The following is a 21,481-nucleotide window of genomic DNA, read 5'->3' as shown; positions in this document are numbered from 1 at the left end:
GCCTGTTTGACCCGTTTCCGGATTCACTGATTAAAGGTTTTTTTGGGGTCCTTGGACCTTCAGTTCTAAATATTATAAACACATCAGCGGCTTTAAAGTCCGCTGTTATTAAACCTAGACTGAAACAACCCAACCTTCATCCAGAAAGCTTATGTAATTATAGACCTGTGTCAAACCTACCGTTTCTTTCTAAAGGACTTGTGGCACAGCAGCTGAATTATTTTATATCCGAGAACAATCTTTTTGAACCAATGCAATCAGGATTCAGGGCTAACCATTCTACTGAGACAGCCCTGATTAAGGTAACCAATGATCTTCTACTGGCAATGGACTCTGGCGCTTCATCACTTTTGCTGCTGCTGGATCTTAGTGCTGCCTTTGACACTGTGGACCGTATTATCTTACTAGAACAGTTGGAAAAATGGATTGGTCTCTCAGGAACCGTCCTCCTATTGTTCAGATCCTACCTCTCAGATAGTACGCTCTGTGTTAAATATGGTGAAATGACATCTTAGCCCTGTGGTGTTCCGCAAGGTTCAGTACTTGGCCCCCCTCTTTTCAGCATTTACATGCTTCCATTAGGTGAAATTACTCGCAAGTATAATATCAGTTTCCATTGCTACCAGACGACACTCAACTATATCTTCCGATGGAGGGATCTGCCACACTAAACTGTGGAAATTTGGAGGCCTGCCTCACTAAGATAAAAGAATAGATATCACTCAACTTCTTGAGCCTTAACTCTGAAAAGACCGAAATGTTAGTTTTTGCTCCATCTAAATGCCGTGACTTGTTCTCAAAAACTGCTATTAACATGTAATATCACCGAGAGTGACTCAATCAAAACTTTAGGTGTCATATTTGACCCCAATCTGTCCTTTCAAACTCACGTGAAGAATATTACTAGAACATCTTTCTTCCATCTTCGCAACATTGCTAAAATTCGTCCTATGCTGTCTCAGTCGAATGCGGAGATTATAATTCATGGGTTCGTTATTTCCCATCTCGATTACTGTAATGCACTACTCTCCGGTCTCCCTAAGTCCAAAATCAAGAGCCTTTAGCTGGTACAAAATGCTGCAGCGAGGCTTTTAACTAAGACAAGAAAGTTTGATCACATTACCCCGATTTTAGCTAACCTGCAGCTAAAGATATGATGTCAAGGTTCTGTTGGTATTATACAAAATCATGCATGGACTTGCCCCCTCATATCTTTCAAATTAAATTTTTCCCTATGTTCCGGTCCGGAGCCTTCGCTCTGAAAACGCTGGTCTACTAGTGATCCCAAGATCCAAGAAGAGATTCGCAGGTTCGAGAGCGTTCTCCATCCAGGCCCTGGTGCTGTGGAATGCTCTTTCCCCTGAGACTTGGTTACACACTGTTGGATTCCAATCATCATCGTTAGTCATTTAGATCAACATTGAATCATTCAGAGATCCTCACTGAACTTCTGGACAGAGTTTGCTGCACTGAAAGTAAAGGGGCTGAATAATTTTCCACACCCACTTTTCATTTTTTAATTTGTTAAAAAGGTTTAAGATATCCAATAAAGTTTGTTCCACTTCATGATTGTATCCCACTTATTGTTGATGCTTCACAAGAAATTACAGTTTTATATCATGATGTTTGAAGTCTGAAATATGGCAAAAGGTCACAAAGTTCAAGGGGCCCAAGCTTTTTGGTTGTTTGGGGTGCCCATAGCTGTAAGGTGACGGACAATCATGTCAGCTCTCTTGAGGTGAGCCTCACGTTAATTAAAATTAATACTGATTTCTTGACCTACAAATATTTAGAAAATGATGCTAGTGTATATGATAGTTCACATTTGTTCGCTTATTATTCAAATCAATAATATTTCCCTTTTAATACCGCAAGGAGGTGCTATATAATACACAATGCACCTTTGGGTGTATTTTTTTTTTTTTAACCATATAAATACATAAATCAGCCAAATTGATTCATCAGGCAGCCGGCAAATTCTTGTGAGAGTATATTTTCCTGGAAAATATGTTTTACATGTTTCTTGTTTTAAGTATGCATACTGTACTTAAAAAAAATCAGATATTTTCAAATAAAAAAGGTCAATAAAAACTTACTCGAAAAGGGACACTGTGTATTATTGAGCGCCTTCTAGAATTGGAAAAAAAAGTGGAAAACACGATCTGGCCCGACCTACACAAACACTACTATATCTGGGGCCCCCCAGATATATTGAGTTTGAGTTCTCTGTTGTAGATACTCTTTGCCAATTTTTTTAATGGAGCTCAGTGTATTAGATTTGAGATCATAAGTTATAGCACCATCGCTCCTTTGTTAAATGTGCTTGTAGTTAAGACTTTCTGAGCACACTCTTTACCTATCGAGTTAGAGTTTAACTAAAACATCTTTAGCGACATCTAGTGGATAAACTGTGATTGACACCCACTTTATACCCCTTATGAGCAAGGGGATTGCTCCTAAGTATGGGAGTCCGCTTACTCTTACATTTAACATCACTCTCACACATACAAAACAATACTCTCATACAAACTCACACCCATGCACAAACAGTAATATTCTCTTTTTTTAACATTGAATGAATGAATGAATGAATGAAAACTTTTATTTCGAACATAAAAATAAAAACAGGACAAAAACAATGAGTCAACAACAGAATAATGTCACATAACATGTTATGCTTTCATACACACTACTACACTCTTGCACTACTAGTACTGCTCTCTCAAACACACACTACTATACTCACTCACTCACACGTACTACTACACACTACTATACACTCATACACACAATGTACTACAATACTCTTTAACACATCATACTATACTCTCTCACACACTACTATACTTTCTCAAAAACACTACTTTATTCTCATACATCCAGTACTATGGTTGTTTGGTTGTTTGGTTGGTTGGTTGGTTGGTTGGTTGTTTGGTTGGTTGGTTGGTTGGTTGGTTGGTTGGTTGGTTGGTTGGTTGGTTGGTTGGTTGGTTGGTTGGTTTGTTGGTTGGTTGGTTTGTTGGTTGGTTGGTTTGTTGGTTGGTTGGTTGGATCCCTTAACCACTCGGGTCATAGGGGCACCATTTCCTGTGGTGTGTCTTTGGCAAGTACAGCCTGGTGGCGCTCCTCCTTCCCCGGGCTAACATATGTTTCCACCCAGTCTCGATTCGGGGATCTTTTGCGTGTTAGGCAAATGTGCCAACCACTGCTCTATTGTCTCACAAATACTAGTACTACACCCTTATATACACACAAACATACTTTTTCACACACACTACTTCTAACATTACTATACTCTCTCACAATTACTACTGTACTCTCATACACGTACTAGTATACTCTCTCACATATACTCCCATACTCTCTTATTCATACTATACACACAGATCAGCGTGCATCTGATAACTGATAAGTAAAGTAAAACAACACTGAAAATTAAAGTGATTATTACACTAGATGTGAAAATCCTTTGTAGTAACATTAGTGGCGTGCCATGGAATTTAACTCTACGCCTGCACTCTGGTCTACATTATTAGTGTGTCATTTACGAACAAACCGGCTTAATGAGTCGTTTTTTGGAATTAAAATGTCCTTTTTTTGTGAGGACTCAGGTGGAATAGAAGTTATTTGAGCTGACCTTTGTAACGGGAAAAAAAAATAATAATAATAAAAAAAAAAAAAAATATATATATATATATATATATATATATATATATATATATATATATATATATTAGTTAAAAAAAGTCTGCATAAACGGTCATGCTTACGATCTTATCTGAATGTTGCGGACAAATTTCTAAACGCCTTGCATGATCTAATTGATTTGCTAACTCAGCAGTTTCATTCTCACTTGATCGGTCTCATGAAAGCCTGCAGATATTTGTCTGCAGGCGTCAGGGTGAATTTCTCAGCATAGCAACAAGAAATGGCGGAAATGTGATTGGTTAAATGCTTAAATATAAAAGCAGACATCTGGAAGCAGTCCAACCACAGGGAAAGCAATGGAAGAAAGTTGATAGTTTGTAATTTTTTAACGAGTTTTGATAAACAAAATATGATTAACATCGCATGATTCGGATATTATTAATGCCAGTAGAGAAGGCCTTGCAGGCCCTCGCGGCCCACTACAGAGAAATAGCTATTTCAAAGGTGTGTGGGAAAGAATAGTAGTGGGTGTGTGAGTATAGTAGTATGTATGAAAGAGAATATTAGTTTGTGTAAAAGTCAAGTCAAGTTACATTTGTTTGTATAGCCCTTAATAACAAAATGTTCAAAGGACTGCACAGGATTACAATTACACCATCCCCTGATCTTAAACCAACATGTTGGCAAGGAAAAACTCAAAACCTCAGTACGGAGAAAATAAGAAACTATGAGAAGGGGCCTCACAAGTGGTGACCATGTGGCAATAGATCTAGCATTGGGTAACAGTACACAAACATAGTGTAGTGAACACCCAAAAAGGAAACAATAGGTTATATGTTGAAATTTGTCCAGAAAGTGCATGACAGCAACGACTCTTCAAGCCCGTAAAATTGTCCAAAAAGTCCATGACAGCAATGAGGCAGCTTGTCATCCGTGCCGACTGATTCGCTGACTCATCTCAAATCATCCTACTCCCCTGTATCACCATCAGCCAGGCAGTCGGAAAATGACAACCAAAGAAAAGAATGAGGTTGGCATCAATCATAAGCTTTTGAATAGAAGTGGGCCTTAAGTCTAGATTTAAAAACTTCCACTGAGGTTGTAGATTTTATCCCCGGAGGCAGAGCATTGCACAGCACCGGGGCCCGGAAGGAGAACGCACTCGAGCCTGCAGACTTCTTCTTGGCTCTTGGAGTCATTTTCCGAGTGCAGGCATAAGGGGAAACAAAGTCAGAGAGATAAGAGGGCAAGTCCATGCAAACATTTCTATGTTAAGAGAACCCTTAAGTCACATCTTGAGTAGACTGAGAGCCACTGCAATTTAGCTAATATAGGAGTGATGTGCTCAAACTTTTTTGTCTGAAGTATCGCTGTTGCTGTAGCTGCAACCTTTTGATGCTAGAGATTAGGAGACCAGAAAGCAATACATTAAAGTAAAAAGAAAAGAGTCTATTGTAGTGTGAGTATGTGTGTGTGTGTGTGTGTGTGTGTGTGTGTGTGTGTGTGTGTGTGTGTGTGTGTGTGTGTGTGTGTGTGTGTGTGTGTGTGTGTGTGTGTGTGTGTGTGTGTGTGTGTGTGTGTCACGTAAGACATTTTATACTCGATCAAGGCAGGAAAAACATCTGTGGATCAAACAGCAAACAGCAAACAGTATTCATTATTATTTTTCTCTAAATAATATTTTACTTGCTTTTCTAGTATTTGGGTATTTCTTTCCTAGATATGAACCTATTTTTCTATTACGATTAAAACTTTATGTGAGGTTTGTATTACTTTGCTATATTTTTAAATATGTTTGTCAGAAATAAACTCGATTTTTAACTTGTTTTTCCTTAAAACTTTTATTTTGTTTATTTTCATTATTTGACACATATTTACAACTATTAATGTAAAAAAAACACTTAAAAACAGTGATTTTAATGTTTACATAATACCTAACAAAGAAAGATTTGATCCTTAAAATAAAGAATATCAGTTGATAGTTTTACAATTTTTGGTATAAAAAAGTAACAAACATTGAAAAACAAACAAACAAAAAATATTCAAAATAACAAGGAAAATAGATAAAAAGAAAGTGCCTAGGGGAGGGACTATCCAGGTTGGACTTTCTTATCCGTAGGTTTCTCTACCTGTCCTGCTTGCAAGTTCAAAACCAATCGATGACGTTTCTCCTTCATTTTGAGTGTCTGCCGAACTTTGACCATATAACCATTAAAGCCTAATTCAATTTCCCTCAAGCCCTAAAAAAATCACAACCTTCCTGTGGTGTCCCTCTTCCTTCTGCGAGAAGTCAGTTTGCTTATTTCTGTTTTGGCCTCCTCGCTATCTTTAGTGTAAATGTAGGTCCAACGATTATCTGTCATGGAGTGGTTGATATATTTAGAGTTGTACGTGGGGGTTGTAGCCCAGCGGGAGCAGCTGCACAAGTCCTGACTCCATTGGCACTATCTCTTTCTCTCCCTCTTGGGCTTTCTGTCAGACGCCGGACAATGTTGGTGTCTGACGCACATGTCAAAGCACGGGGACACCAGAAGAACAAGACCACTAACTATCTACACTTTTAGAAAACAAAGAAAAAACGAATTGAAAAGGAATCGATCAATAAAAAACTAGCCTTTATTGATGGAAGCTTGAGGTAAAATGTCACAAGCGTGAGAAGGGGCCATCATCAGGGGTCATCAGGAACATTTCACAAAGGTAAGAAGTTCTTCTGGTTGCTTCATCTAACAATACTCCTCAGTCTCATTAAGGGTTATTTGCCTTCAGATATTTCCCATTCAACAATCAAGACTGTTACAATGGACATTTTTGGGGGTGCCCCTCGTGTGCTGGGCTACCCACGCCCTGTGACGGTAAAATGCGGAGCTGACGTCACTCTTGAATGCCAAATTGGCGGTGACCCTTCTCCAGACGTGATATGGGAGCACAAAAATGTCCAGATTGTTACTGGAGGACGATACACGCTCGCCCAGGAAGGCAAGTTTTACCTGTTGAGCATCAGAGGGGTAATTGAGACGGATGCCGGCAAATACATCTGCAAAGCCAGAAACAATGTCGGGGAAACCTATGCTGCGGCATCCCTCAAAGTGGAGGGAAACAACCAGAAACTAGAAGTTAATAGTGTAAAGGAACTTGTGGCTGAAAATGGGCATTTAAATGGAAGCAGCGTTTTGCGGAATGGAGACCAGAGTGAAGAAAATGGAGTTAACGATTATGACCAGAAGGATGACTTCACTTCTGACAACAAACCCAGGTTCCTCATCAGGCCTCTTTCAATACGAGTTAATAGAGGAGAGGACGCAATATTCTCCTGCAAGGTCTGGGGCGAGCCGTTGCCTGAGGTGGTATGGGAAAAAGACGGCAAGGCGCTAAACGAAATCTTTGAGAGCGCTCACTTCTCCACCAGCGTCCAAGATGGCGGGTGGTTCCAGTTACTGATTTACAGAACACGTATGCCCGATAAAGGCATCTACACCTGCAAGGCCAAGAACTGCAACGGAGAGGACTTGGCAGGAGCAGTTCTTTTTGTGGAAGTACAGCCTGAGAGAGGAGATAGCCGAAAATCCAGTCAGTGGTCAAAACCCAGTGCGGCTAAATTGAGTTTGTCGAGGCACAGGGAGGAACCGGTGGTCAGTCCTGGAAAGGAAAAGAAGTTCCTAGTGGCGGAGGGGAAACATGCAAAGTTCCGCTGTTTTGTCACTGGGAAGCCAAAAGCTGAGATTATCTGGAAGAAGGATGGCGCTCCCCTCGAGGCTGGCAGGCGCCATATTATATTCGAAGACAGGGAAGGTTATTACACACTGAAAGTTTTGTACTGTAAGGTTCAGGACGCGGGATTGTATGCCTGTGTAGCATCCAACGCTCTTGGAAACACTCTCAGTGCAGTTCATCTGTCAGTCAAAGGTAAGATAACACAGTTACCAGAAAGTAGCCATTTATCCTATATTGCTTGTCATATGACTTTTTTTCACCGTCATTTTAGTCCTTTCTCGTCTTAAGCATTACATGTATTCTGTTTGAGGTAAAGGGTAACCTAGATCCTGTCCCAGATTCTCTTTGGTGTGAGGTGGGATGCATCCTGCCTTAAACTGTGGTTCTCAAATACTGTGGTGGTACACATAGCATTTGGGGTATGTGAAGCACACTATGGGGCTGTGTGAGATTTGAGAAAACATTTTTAGAGTGTACTCACTAAAAACCCTTTGGTCAAAAGTGGGAGCACCCAAGACTCAATTTGATGCTTTTTTGGGGTCGTTTTACACGAACGACCCAGGCTGTTTATTACGGAATGCACCAAATACGTTGGGTCATTTAAAAAAATGTTTTGTTTTTTTTAACAAAAATAGCTTTTGGCGGATTTCTGTAGCACAATCAAACTAAAACATGACACAATTTATATGTGGGTTGTTTCAACAAAACAACACAGGACAATATTTCAAATCAACCCAAGTATTGGGTTGGTCTATTTTTAACCAAAACTTGGATTAAATTTGATGCAATTGTATTTAGACTGTAAACAGTTTAGGTCATCTTTTTAGAACAGGCAAAAAGATTTGGCACCTGTGTGTAAAACTGCCTAGAAAAGGGGTCAAATTAACCAAAGCATTGGTTTGGTTCATTTTAGACCCCCAACTGTTTTTAGACTGTACACAGTTAAAGTCACCTTTTTAGAACAACCAAAACTATTAGGTTATTTTGTGAAAAAAACGCCAAAAAAATGGGTCAAATTGACTCATGTATAGGGTTTGTCCATTTTAGGCACAAATTTGGTTTGTTTTTAAACCAGCTGTTTTTAGACAGTAAACGGTTTAGGTCATCTTTTTGAACAACCCAAACAACTGGGACATTTTGTATAAAAACACACAGAAAGATGGGTGAATTTTGACCATAGTATTGGATTGGTCTGTTTTGGACTGACATAGTGCCAGCAGGCAACAGGGTTCTCACTAAAGTGCCTGTGGCCCTATTCTAAAAATAGCTAACTAGTGCTGGTTCATTGAAATTTTCGAGTTAAGTGTTTTTTAGCGGTTGACGGAGTCTATTCAACTCTACTTCTGATAATTAACCTGGCATTAAGATAGTAATGACATTGTAATAACATTATAAGTTGTTATTTTAGAAACGCATATCAACATGGGAGCCCTTTGAACTAATCAGTAACAAAGATTAGCTCTTAGCTGGAAAACGGTTCGAGATCCCTGGTGTAAAGAGTAATCCCACTCTCCAGAGATGAGCCTTGGCATCGACAGGCAGCGGCGTGTGACAATACTGATACTCGATCTTGAATCATTGGGGAAATACTATTTCGTTCCAAAATTTTGAATATGACATCGTACAATACTGGCCATTATATATTGCTCTCTTGCCCTGCCAATCAAATGATGAATAAGATGTAGGTTCATTTATTTGTAAATCTGACTGTACCTCACCAGACATGAATCTCACCTTACGTCACTGCAGCTGAACAAGAAAAGGAGACTTATAAGCCTTCCAAATAAAAACCAATGTGGTCCCAATGTGTTTCTTTAGAGACCTTTCTCTGCTTTTTAGGAGCACACGTGCGTTTCAAGCATCCGTTGAAAGATGTGGAGGCAAGAGAGAGGAACGTTGCAGTCCTAGAGTGCGATGTACCTGATGGGTCGGTCCCAACCACATGGTACCGTGAAGATCAAAGGCTGACCCCCAGCGAAAAATACTCAATAGAGCAGCAAGGCACCAGGCGACGACTCACCATCCGAGACGTGGAAACAGACGATGACGGAGTGTATCTCTGCGAGAGGCCAGATGGGGCCAAGAGCATTGCAGAACTGTCGGTCAAAGGTATTTACCACCTGGTCGTCTTTTTTCTCCGTGGGGCTACTATTATGTAAGAGTGGCCAAAAATTCCTCCACAGCGTTGTGAAAGACTTACTACGAATTATTATAAACGTTTGATTTCTGATAACGCTGACAAAAGTGGCCCATCTTGCTATTAGATTCGGGGGACGATTCGTTTTGCACATATGGCCAGACAGGCCTGGATTTTTTTGAGCTTAAATAGATTAAATCAACATTTCAAAACTGCATTTTGTATTTCCTTGAGTTGTCTCTGTGTTATGTTACAATGGGTTTGATGATTTAAAACCTTTGTGAGTGATCACTATGCAAAAAAACACAGAAATCTGGAAGGGGCATTTTATTTTCACGGCACTGTATAAATATTAACAATTAATTTTACTTTTCATAGGCAAAATTGTACGGAAACTTCCACGGAAGGTGGAGGTGTTGGAGGGTGAGAATGCAGCATTTTGTGTGGAAGTGGAAGATGAAGACATGGAAGTGTACTGGTTCAAGAATGGGCTCAAGCTGCATGAGACGCACCAGACAATCCTGAAATCGTTTGGGAAAACACACATGCTGGTTTTTGTCAATGTGGCCCACCAAGACTCGGGGGCAGTGACCTTTGTCACGGGAAGATCGAAGACATCCTCGCGTTTTAAAGTTCGAGGTACGCTATCATTACAGTCTTTTCAAGGGAGGTTGTGGATTATTTAACAACTCCAATTGGTAAAAAAAACAAAAACGTCATTAGGAATAAGCATTGATTCAAAAAAAAAAAAGGAAAAATACATAAGATACCATAACACCGTGCATATTTTAAAATAAAATGGAAAATTCTTTACTGTCATTGATCATATGTTGAACATTGCTTGCAACGACATTAGATATGGCACTCCAGGATAAACAGGATAAACACGTAATGAAGATCAAAAAGAGAAAAATTAGATTAAAGAATGTCTGGATAAATGGGCAAAAATATTTTCAAGGTAGTACTTGGAGAGTGGCCAAAATTTTAAGAGCTTTTTATTTCGTAATAAAAGTGCAATGAAAAGTACTGGAATAATATTAAGCAGCAAACAAATTTTTCCATACAAATGGCAAGATGTGTAAAGCTGAATGTCAATAGTGGTAGGTAAAGCAATACTGTGTTGAAATATATCTAATAAATATGAATTTAAATGGACATTGTATATTCTTTAGCTCCTTCTAGTGGTAAAAATAAATAAAAATTAAATGCACTAACTGTCATAGAAATGTGAATTTCTTTAATATTGGTAGGTCAAAAATTATATTATTGAACATGACATGAGGCTCGTTTAGAGGGAGCAGACATTATTGTCTGCCATCTTGCTGAGAAGGGTACCCCTGAAGCCACAAGTATTCTTTCTTGTGCTTTAGCATACATTTTTGGTAAAACAACTTACAGTGACATCTAGTGGTCAAATTATACACACTATGTGTATCAGTTAGTGGTTCTCAAACAAGGCAACACGACGGCACAGTGGTTAACGTGTGTGCGGCACAGTTCTGAGGTCATGAGATCGGACCTCCTGTCTGGAGTTGTGAATGTTTCTCCCCGTGCTTGCGTGGGTTTCCTCCGGGCACTCCGGTTTCCGCACACATTCCAAAACATGCATATCATGTAGCCAAGTTGTCCCTAGGTGTGACTGAGCAAGCGAATTGTCTGTCCCTGTGTGCCTTGCGATTGGCTGGCAACCAGTTCGGGGTGTCCCCTGCCCACTGCCTGTGGACAGCTGGGATGGGATCCAGCACCCCCGGGACCCTACTGAGGATAAGCGGTGCAGATAATGGATGAATGGTTCTCAACCGTTTTTAGTGTAAAATATTTTCTAACAAAAATAACAAACCAATTTTTAATTACAATAATCATTAAAATCTTAATTCTTAGGAGATTATTTGAATTAGTGTTTGAATTTTCTTTGAGCTTCAAATATAATCATTTGTAAACAAATAAATATGACAAAAATTGTATTAAATCACCAAAATAGTGTACAGTGCAAAAATTCCAGTGAGACTATAATGGGAACATTTGGCTAAATCATGTAATTTATCTATTTTTCGAAGTCAAATATTGTTACTTTTAGTGATTCTCAAATATTTATTTCAATTGTGATGTCAAGTCTTTGCTTTTAGGTATTTATAACATGTCTTATCTAGTATTAAACAAACTTCACAAGGTTGTTGTCAATGACAATAAACTCTATTCTCATTCCAATTCTACTTTGAGAATTAATCCATCCATCCATTATCCGCACCATTTATCCTCACTAGGTTTTTTTTTTTAGTAAAATAAGAAAATGTTACTTAAATTAAACACCATTAAACATATACAGTATCAGCAACTATGGTTTTACCTTCTTCCAGTAAATAAGACCAACAATACACAAAATGAGCACATTAAACAAGATATCGTTTCCAGTGAACAGATACAACTGTATATCACCGGTAAAAGTTCAGAGAACATAGTGAATAAAAAAATAACAACTTAAATTTAAAAAATAAATAAAAGGAACAGCAGTTCCGAACAAAAGAATGATTTTAGTTGCTCTGCTAAACATTTGCTAAAATGATAACATTTAATAATTACTTCTGAATTTATATACAGTAATATCAAATGTAAACCTATTTGAGAACAATTCCATTGGATCAGGGTCTTCCTAAGTACACCTGAGTAGTGCGGAGACAAGTTCTGAAAATAGCTCACCAGTGATAGGTCATTCTAATTTTCCAGGAAATTTGATTTCAAAATTGTGCCATGTTTTATTAGTCGACTGAGCCTATTTTAACTCAACTTCTAATAATTACAACCTGGTTATAACATACTAACAACATGATACATTGTAATTTCACAAATGCATAACAAATCAGTTGCCCTTTGTGACAATCAGTAACATAAGTAGCACTCATCTTCAAAAAGATGGGTGACCCCTGTTTTGAATAAAGTGGTAGAGGTTGACATTAATAAAAGAACATTTCTTATTTTTTCCCATAGCTGCAAGACATTGTCCACCAATCTGCCCACTTGGAGTCAAAATGGATACGGATAGCCCAAATGGCATCGTGCTCTCCTGGGTCCCTGCACCATACAACCAAACAACTCGCTCTATATTTGTGGTGGAGAGACAAGAAGTGGGGTCGCAAGAGTGGCAGAAATGCTTTACCTCTGAAGAAGCCACCTCAGTAGAGATCAGCGGTGACAGTGTGCCACATGAGGGTGACTACCGATTCAGAGTCTGCTGTATCAACAAGTACGGGCGCAGTGGACACGTGGAGTTTCCAAAGTATGTGCATATAGGTAAGTCATGTTACAGTGCGGGGACGTCAACACATTATAAGCAAATCATATTTGAAATTCAGACGCCAACAGTAAGATTCTTGCTTGATTTAGTTCCAGGAACAAAGATTTGCACGAATCTCCAAGACTTGGAGATCACAGAGGGAGAGGAGGCTTTCTTTTCAATTGAGTTATCAGCCTCAGTAGGTGGTACTTGGTTTTTGAACAGTGCTCAATTGCAAAACACTGAACGATACGTAATAAAGCAGTCCAAAAACCTGCATACTTTGCTTATCCGGGAAACTGTTACCACAGACGAGAAGGCAGAGGTTACCTTCCTTGCCAATGGAGTGCGAGACTCAGCAGTTCTCAAAGTTAGACGTAGGTTAAACAGTCTCTCAAATATTGTTGTCAAGCTGAGTCTTAAGTATTTCACCTACACGTGCTTTTGTAGCCGCAGTGATCAAATTCATTCCTTTGCTGGAACCGGACACCACCAAGAAGGTGGAGACTGGGGACGTTATTGTTCTTTACTGTGAAGTCTCCCACCCTTCAGCTGAAGTTTGTTGGTTGAAAAACGGTGAGGAGCTGCAAGTGAACGATGGCCTGAAAATCCAATCTGACGGGAATATGAGGAGAATTGTGATTCAGTCTGCTGAGAAACATCACAGTGGAATTTATAGGTGCCAAACATCATGGGATGTCATGACATTCACGGTTGAAGTTGCAGGTAGATCTCCTGAACACATTTTTCAGTTCACATTTCCTTAAGGAATTATTCTACTTTGGCAACAAGCAAAGAGCCAGATGACCTCCCCACACATTTTCAGGTCCTCCAGTAGAGTTTATTCCAACCCCTGAGGAAGACCTTCATAAAATCAGCATGGAGCTGGACCCTGTGGTGCTTCTCTGTCACGTATCAAGAGAGGACGCTAAAGTGGTTTGGTAAATTTATTTTCAGGCTAGGCAAAAAAAAGTCATCAGATGTCTTTCTGCTATAATTGTACTTTTATTGTGTTAACCACGAGCAAAATTGGTTATTCTGTATCTTGTATGGATTGTTGCAGGTATAAAGATGGTTGTGAAATTGAACCCAACGACCATGTCACACTGCAGGCAGAAGGAGCTCTGAGAAGGTTGATTCTCCATTCTGCTGAAAGCACTGATGCAGGCAGCTACACCTGCCAAGCGGAAAACCACAGCATAGACTTCACGGTTCAAGTTAGAGGTCAGTTGCAGGAAGAAATAGCTTAAGAAGTTAAATGTTTCACAAACAACAAACCAGCGAGTGTAATTCTTTCTCAGAACCTCCAGTAATGATTGTGGAACCTCAAGACGATGTCACATTGGAAGGTTACATTTCAGAGGACATCCATTTGCAGTGCGAACTTTCTCGCTCGGCCGGGAAGGTGCAGTGGTTCAAGAATGGCGAAGAGGTGGAGGAGGGAGGGAACATTCAGCTGACAAAAGAGGGACCTTACAGACGGTTGACCATTCTCCACAGCACGGTGGAGGATGGTGGGGAGTACATCTGTGAGACAAATGGTGACTCTGTATTCTTTCAGCTGACTGTCACAGGTACAAAACTGGATTAAGACATAATACGCATGCATTAAAAGCACGTCTCCTCAGATGTATGCTACACAATTGCATTTTCTTCATGTAGAGGCTCCAATTCGGATTATTTTCCCCACTGAATCCGAGGTGAAGATTTCCTGCTTGGCTTCTACCAAGCTGGAGCTCAGATGCGACATCTCACACTCTGACGCACATGTCACGTGGTACAAAGACAGCCTGGAGGTTGAGGAGGGTCAGAACCTGAAACTGGAGGTGGATGGGGCAACACGTCGGCTGGTCATCCCTTCGGCTTCTTCCAAGGATGCAGGAGAGTTTGTCTGTGACACTGAACATGACTCTGTTAACTTCATGGTTACTATTAAAGTTTAATATAAAGAAGACTGTGTAGAATTTAATTTTGTTAAGATTGAATAAGATTGTGAGATATTTTTTAAATTCATTTAGAGCCACCAGTGGTGCTATCATGTCCAGACAACCTACCAAAGAAACTGGAAAGTATTGCAGGAAAGACAATCACACTCGAGGTCAAGGTATCTTGTCTCAATGCAAAAGTGAAGTGGTTGCTAAACGGCCAGGAAATACAGAGGAGCGATTTTATGACTATAACTGAAGATGGATCATTCCGTCGTCTTGAAATCCTTTCTCCTACGACAGCTAATTCGGGCACATACAGCTGTGATGCCGAAGATGACAGATTAGACTTCCAGGTTAATGTTTCAGGTGAGCTGCGTTTCAACTGAGGGTAATTACGTGTTTGTATTAAAGGTTCAAGTAAACAAAAATGAGTCCATAATGATATTATTTCGTACAAGCCCCTTTTAGCCAACTAATTTACGCAAAATGTTTTGTCTTATGTTATTCAACCCTAGAGCCCCCGGTGAAAATCTTAAGGAAGTCAGAGATTGACACGAACCTCAAAACATTAGTTTCTGATGATATTGTGCTTGAATGTGAGTTATCAAAAAGCAATACAGAGGCAAAGTGGTACAAAGATGGCTGCCGCATTGAGCGAGATGGTAGATATTGCGAGGAACAAGAAGGTGCATTTCGCTCACTTGTCATTCTCAATGCTGAGCTTGGGGACTCCGGAGAATACTTTCTGGACGCTGAAGATGATAGCATCAGCTTTCAGGTCACAGTGCAAGGTAGATATTACAGTATAGAAGCAAATCAAGGCACCCCGCTTGGTAAGAAATCAATTTTACAATTTGTTCTGTGCCTTAGAGCCTCCGGTGACCATTGTGGGCGACTCAAAAGATTCTGACTTCCAAGAGATGCCAGCTGGCGATGATCTAATCCTGGCTTGTGAGCTGTCCCGTGCAAATGCTCCTGTCCAGTGGTACTGCAACGATAAAGTTCTTGTCAATGACTCTCGCACCCTTATAGAAAGTTACGGGACTTTGAGAAAAATAATAATTTCAAATGTTCAACCTTCGGATTCTGGAAAGTACATTTGTGATGCAGTAGATGACAAGATGATCAGTGTTGTTAAGGTTCAAGGTACAACAGTCAGGTGAAGTATTTGGAAAATTTGGGATGTCGAGTATATATTTTTTTTCTGTTGTCTAGAGCCTCCGGTGATATTTCTAAATAAGGAAGATGGCAATGTTATAACTGGCTACGAGGCAGAAAGTCTGACCTTGAAAAGCTTTGTGTCGAATGAGAGCGCTCAGGTCCGCTGGCTCAAAGACTGGACACCCGTAGAAGGTGAGCGCTTCCGCGCACTTATGGAAGGCCGTAAGAGGGAGCTCATCATTGCACCTTTACGGCGCTCGGACGCTGGCGAATACACGTGCGATGTCAATACTGACCAAATTCATTTCAGCCTTCTCGTAAAAGGTACAATATTTTTAAGATGCTATCTCATGTAGAATCCCTTCATAATGATGAATTATTTCAATCAATCCAGGAATGAGAATAAAGTTTGTAAGCCCGTTACATGACACTGTGGCCCATGCGGATGGAATGGTGACCCTACGTTGTGAGGTTTGCAAGCCCAAAGCAGATGTACAGTGGTTGAAAAATGGTGTGGATGTCGTTCCAAATAGGAGATTTACCATCCGGGCGGATGGAGTTGAGCGATGTCTGACCATACATCGCTTGACAAGAGAGGATTCTGGAGAATATGCATGCGAGTCCAAAGATGACCGCACGGTAGCAACGCTTATAGTGAAGAGTACGCTTCCTCAGAAGTTTTTCAATCTTAAATAAAAGTTAGCACTTGAGTCATATGTGTCCATTTTGTTCCAGTGCCACGTGTGGTTGAGTTCCTCACTGAACTTCACAACACCACAGTTCTGGAAGGAGAGGACGCTACTTTCAAGTGTGTGGTTTCTCCAGAAGATGTGGAGTTGGTCTGGTTCATGGACAATGAGATGATCAATCACAGTGACCGTGTGCAGGTAACACAAAATGGTCTGTGCCACACCTTAATCATGAAGAAATGCAGCATGTTGGACTGTTCCAAAATCAGAGCTGAAGCTGAAGGTACGATTAGCAAAGCAAGTCTCAGAGTCCAAGGTATGACTATTGCAAGCTCAGGTACCTATACCTGGTGTCTTGCATTACCTTGACTTTACCACCCCCCCCTGCCTCCTTTATGTTCAGAAGCTCAAGTTCTGTTTACAAAAAAGAAAGAAGCTGTCATGGCAGAAGAATTTTCTGATGCCACTCTGGAGACGGAGATCAGCATTGAGACGGGGGAAGTGCAGTGGATGAGACAAGGGGTGGTCATTCAGCAAGGACCTCGGTATTCACTCAACCAGGATGGTTGTAAACGCAGTCTGACCATCCACAATCTGAATCTGTCTGACCGCGGAACCTACCGTTGTGAGACTTTGCACGACATGACCCAGATAAAGCTCAATGTAGAGCGTAGGTGGTTAATCTATATGCTATCGGGATCCAGGAGAGTTTTCAAACCGTCAACCTTTTTTTTTGTAATTGCCCGCAGCCCGCAAGATTTCCATTCAAAAGGGCTTGATTGACCAGGAAAGCTTAGAGCATGAGACGGTGTCATTTGAGGTGGAGTTGTCCCATGAGGAGGTAGAGGGAAATTGGCATAAGGATGGTATTCGGTTGAAGCCAAACAACCAGTTCAGGGTGAGCACCAAAGGGAAAGTCCATGGCCTGACACTTTCCAATCTTACCCTGGAGGACACAGGTACCATTGCCTTCTCAGCCGAAGGGGTGCGCACAACTGCCAGGCTCACAGTCAAAGGTAACAAAAGCATTCACCCACCCCACTGTTGTTTCCAATAACTCTCATTATAGCATATTATAAATTTAACAGAAACTCCAGTGACAACCATAAAAGCACTGGTTGATGTTCGCGTGGAAGAAGAACTTCCTGCCACTATGGAGTGTGAATTCTCTCGACCAAACATTGAAGTCAAATGGTTCAAGGTCAAATAATCTTCAATATGAATGAAAAGATAAAATTGACAAATCATAATACATACCTTTGACTATCTCTGATGCTAAATATAGGGTGAAACTGAGCTAAAACCAGACAAGAACTGTCGAATGTACTCCATGGGGCGAAAGAAGTACTGTCAGATTCTGCAGTGCTCCATAGCAGACACTGGCATCTACACCTGTGATGCTGGTGACATCAGCATTTCCTGTTCTTTAGAGGTTTATGGTAAGAGTACTAAGAAGAAGAAAAAAATGATTTGCTCACGTATGATTAATTTGGTCGATTTCTCTGATCCGAAATTTTCTGAACTCACAGAGCATGAGCTGACAATTCTGCAGGATCTGGAGGACCTTTGCATTCAGGAGGATCAAAACGCAGTCTTTATGTGTGAGGTTTCCCTAGAGGATCTTAGCGGGGAGTGGTACAAAGATGGCCACAAGATTCGTCCCACAACCACTGTCAAGACTCGTACAGAAGGTCATTGTGCATCATACATAGATTTTCTGAGAAATCATTTATTCAGTCTAACCTAGGTAACAAATGGTGAGAGGTATCATATTGTTAAAATGAGCAGAAGTCCATGGATTGATTAGAATAGGTATGAATGAACACAAGGTTCATGGTTTTCTATCACAGTACTCAATCCATCCCCATCAGTGATAAAGCAATTGTGTTTTGTAGATTGCGTGGTATACCGTCCCAAAGACTAATAAATCAACCGCTCTTAAACCAATTGAGGTAAGGCAATTTTACACTCTTCCTGTTTAGGTTCCAAACACTTCCTACTAATGTGCAACGTAACGGCAGAAGACGCAGGAGAAATACGCTTTACGTGTAAAAATGTTGAGTCGACGGCTTACCTTGAAGTACAAGGTACAGTTCCTGGGAAAGTCTTCAAATTATAGGGCAATATCTTAAAACTTTGTCATCTCGCTTCAGAATTTCCTCCATCCATTGTGAAACCCTTGAGGGACAGGACAGCGTTGGAGAAACACCGTGTCATCTTGGAGTGCACTGTGTCCTCCGCGCGTTGTAGCACTACCTGGTACAGGGGCCATGAAAAGCTCTCCCCTTCAGATAGATTGGATCTCTTAGTTGATGGCTGCTGCCATAAACTTGTGATCCAGCAAGTGGAAGTTGAGGACGAAGGCATGTACAGTATTGAAGTTGGAGAGCATACGTCTCAGGCAAAGCTGATGGTAGAAAGTAAGAACCGTTAAATGGGTAATTCCATTATTTTTTGTTGGTTACTAAGTCATACTATATTCTTAACACACAGCCCAGGAGCTTACAATAGTGCAGGAGCTAGAAGATGTCGAAGTAACAGAGAATGACTCTGCAATTTTCCAGTGCAAGGTCTCTGTTGCCCTCAGCAGACCCCCGATATGGACTCTGAACGGTCAGAACATCCTGCCCAGCCCTTTGGTCCACCTGGAGGACCACGGCACCTTGCAAAAACTTACGCTGAAGTGCACTACCGTGGATATGAACGGTGTGGTGAGGTTTGGTGTCGGCAAAGCCAAAAGCAGCGCAACTCTCACTGTGAAATAATGAAGGCGGAACTAGAAGTCCGATGCGATTCACTTGGATTGCTCTTTTTTTCTAGTCAAGATGATTGACCTTATTGAACAAAAATGGAAAGTACATTTATGACAATGTTTTATGTGACCATATCTTCAAATAATGATTTATTTTGAGCCAATAACAGTGACCAAATGGCCACCGCAAAACATGTCAAAACGGATATATTTTTCTTGCATATTAATATCCCGCAAACACGATATTCATTCATATGGTTCAGCTTTGAGACCTTTTCTGAGCGTGGTTTGGGAAGTCCACGAGACTTGAATTAATCAGTATGTCCGATACTAAGGGACAAAAAACAAAATTCAAAAAATAGTTGAACTTTAAAAATACAAAGCAGTTTATAAGGAACAGTTTGTCACCATAAGAATGTTTTTTTATTATTATAAGCAGTTTAGAATGAGTTGATTTAATTGATACACCTGCAACCTTTACATTTGTGAATAGGAGAATGAATTGAGCCATTTTACTTTTTGGCAACAATTTTTGTTTTGCAGTAGAGCAGCTTTAACAAGAATAGATCTCCATTAGAAGTTATCGGGACAGTGATTTTAGGTCCAGAGAGTGTCTGACTTGTTAAAAAATATTTTTATTTTACTTAAAGTGATTTAGAATACTTCAACACCATTCAGGACTATCACTTCCAATTGATTTAACATTACATGGCACTTTGTGGTCAGCAGAAACACTATTATTATCCTGATCATTATTGCATTCAATTCAATGCAGGTAAAATGAGGACTAATATCTAGTGATAACAAAGTCCTGGTATTGGGTCGTAAAATAATTGTTCAAAATAAAACATAATCTGACCCTAATACACGGGATCCTCCAGATGAAAGAGGAGCAGGGAGGGGGGCGAGAGCGGTGCTCGGAATCAAATGGACTGAACCATTTCTAAGCATTGGAGTGAGTAACTCCGATGCTGTGTTGCTCACATTTATCTATTTGTTTAACTTTTTTAATATAGTGTTTTTCATCATATTTAAGTGTATCCTGTGATATATTAAGGAAAAAGGTTTTAAAAATGTTTTAAAAAATGTTTAGGGTTGCTTTAGCACTCCCAAAAATAGGCTGATTATGCCCATGGGAAAGTATATTACTTAACACCTTCTAGTGGTTAAAAAAAACAAGACAAAAAAAATAAATAAAAGAAAAACAATCGTGATTTAAATAATAAGTAAAAATATATGAATGATCAGATAATCTTGTAGGTAGAGAAAATAGCAGTTTTTTTTGTTAGAGTCCTCCATACTGCTGCAATTGGGTACCTCAAATCCTCAAAAAGGCGGGGCAAAAAACAAAAAAAGAGAAGTGAAATGGTGCGTTTTGGTCACTTTGAGTCTCTGTAGTTTGTATTCTTACTTGTGCTTTTTAGCATTCATTTTTGGTAGTACTACACCACACAGCGACATTGAGTGGTTAAATAATACACATCGTACTTTTGATGAACAGATTTGCCTCAAATTAACCCTAAACTATTGTAAGCCAATTGATAGAAAAAAATAATGCCTGAATGTATTTGTGAGTGAATGCAAAATATAATTTTGAAAAGTTCGGCTCGGTTGACAAAAAAAGAATATGAGGCCTTTGCTGAGATTCAAACCCATGCTAAAACTATGAAGATAAATACATCCCAAATCACAAAATCTATAAATACAACATGAAACGTTGTTCATTTAGCGTTTATGGGTGTGTGGGGAGGCATCGTTACCTACAGTTCATGTATAACATGGCACGATAAACAAATCCAAAATTACATTACACCTATTCAATCACGAGTACAGTAACATGGATGTTCCATATATTAATAACATTTGTGTTGTTTCCTATGCCATGCAAACCACATGAACAAATCCACTGTGGAGTACAGCAGCAGCCATGTCGTGACACTTGTAACGGCAAAGCCCGCGGAAATAAAAGCCGCACCAAACATTTTGCTGTTATGTGCCTAGAACAGGAAATAAAGAGTTTCTTTAGTAACTTGCTGGTGTTTTGAGTTTAATACCTTTGAACGTTAAGTAAATATCGGAAATATCATCTGAATGTAGTTTGATTGACAGAATGTTCAAAATCATACAGAAAAACGGTAAAATTACCAACGATTGGTTTAATTGTCATTTCGGGCTTTTTGAGTG

General features: G+C 39.9%; 1 protein-coding gene across 1 annotated transcript; it reads left to right on the top strand.

Annotated features, from left to right (window-relative positions):
- The first annotated feature begins 6,446 nt into the window (after positions 1 to 6,446).
- Positions 6,447 to 21,327, top strand: obsl1a (obscurin like cytoskeletal adaptor 1a). Its single transcript, XM_088332589.1, has 24 exons — positions 6,447 to 7,551; positions 9,199 to 9,468; positions 9,875 to 10,135; positions 12,482 to 12,784; positions 12,878 to 13,144; positions 13,218 to 13,493; positions 13,594 to 13,708; positions 13,831 to 13,991; positions 14,069 to 14,341; positions 14,430 to 14,702; positions 14,783 to 15,061; positions 15,211 to 15,486; positions 15,566 to 15,841; positions 15,911 to 16,180; positions 16,251 to 16,517; positions 16,592 to 16,861; positions 16,949 to 17,215; positions 17,295 to 17,561; positions 17,634 to 17,746; positions 17,831 to 17,984; positions 18,075 to 18,236; positions 18,528 to 18,632; positions 18,699 to 18,965; positions 19,039 to 21,327. The coding sequence occupies exons 1-24, from the start codon at positions 6,447 to 6,449 to the stop codon at positions 19,308 to 19,310; spliced, it is 6,549 nt and encodes a 2,182-aa protein (XP_088188715.1). The 3' UTR covers positions 19,311 to 21,327.
- The last annotated feature ends 154 nt before the right edge of the window (positions 21,328 to 21,481 follow it).

Source organism: Urocampus carinirostris, chromosome 3 (assembly GCF_059441175.1).
Source record: "Urocampus carinirostris isolate Australia breed hairy pipefish chromosome 3, RoL_Ucar_1.0, whole genome shotgun sequence".
NCBI classification, from domain to species: domain Eukaryota; kingdom Metazoa; phylum Chordata; class Actinopteri; order Syngnathiformes; family Syngnathidae; genus Urocampus; species Urocampus carinirostris.
Note: the sequence above shows the minus strand (reverse complement) of the source record. Positions and strands in the feature narration are given on the sequence as shown.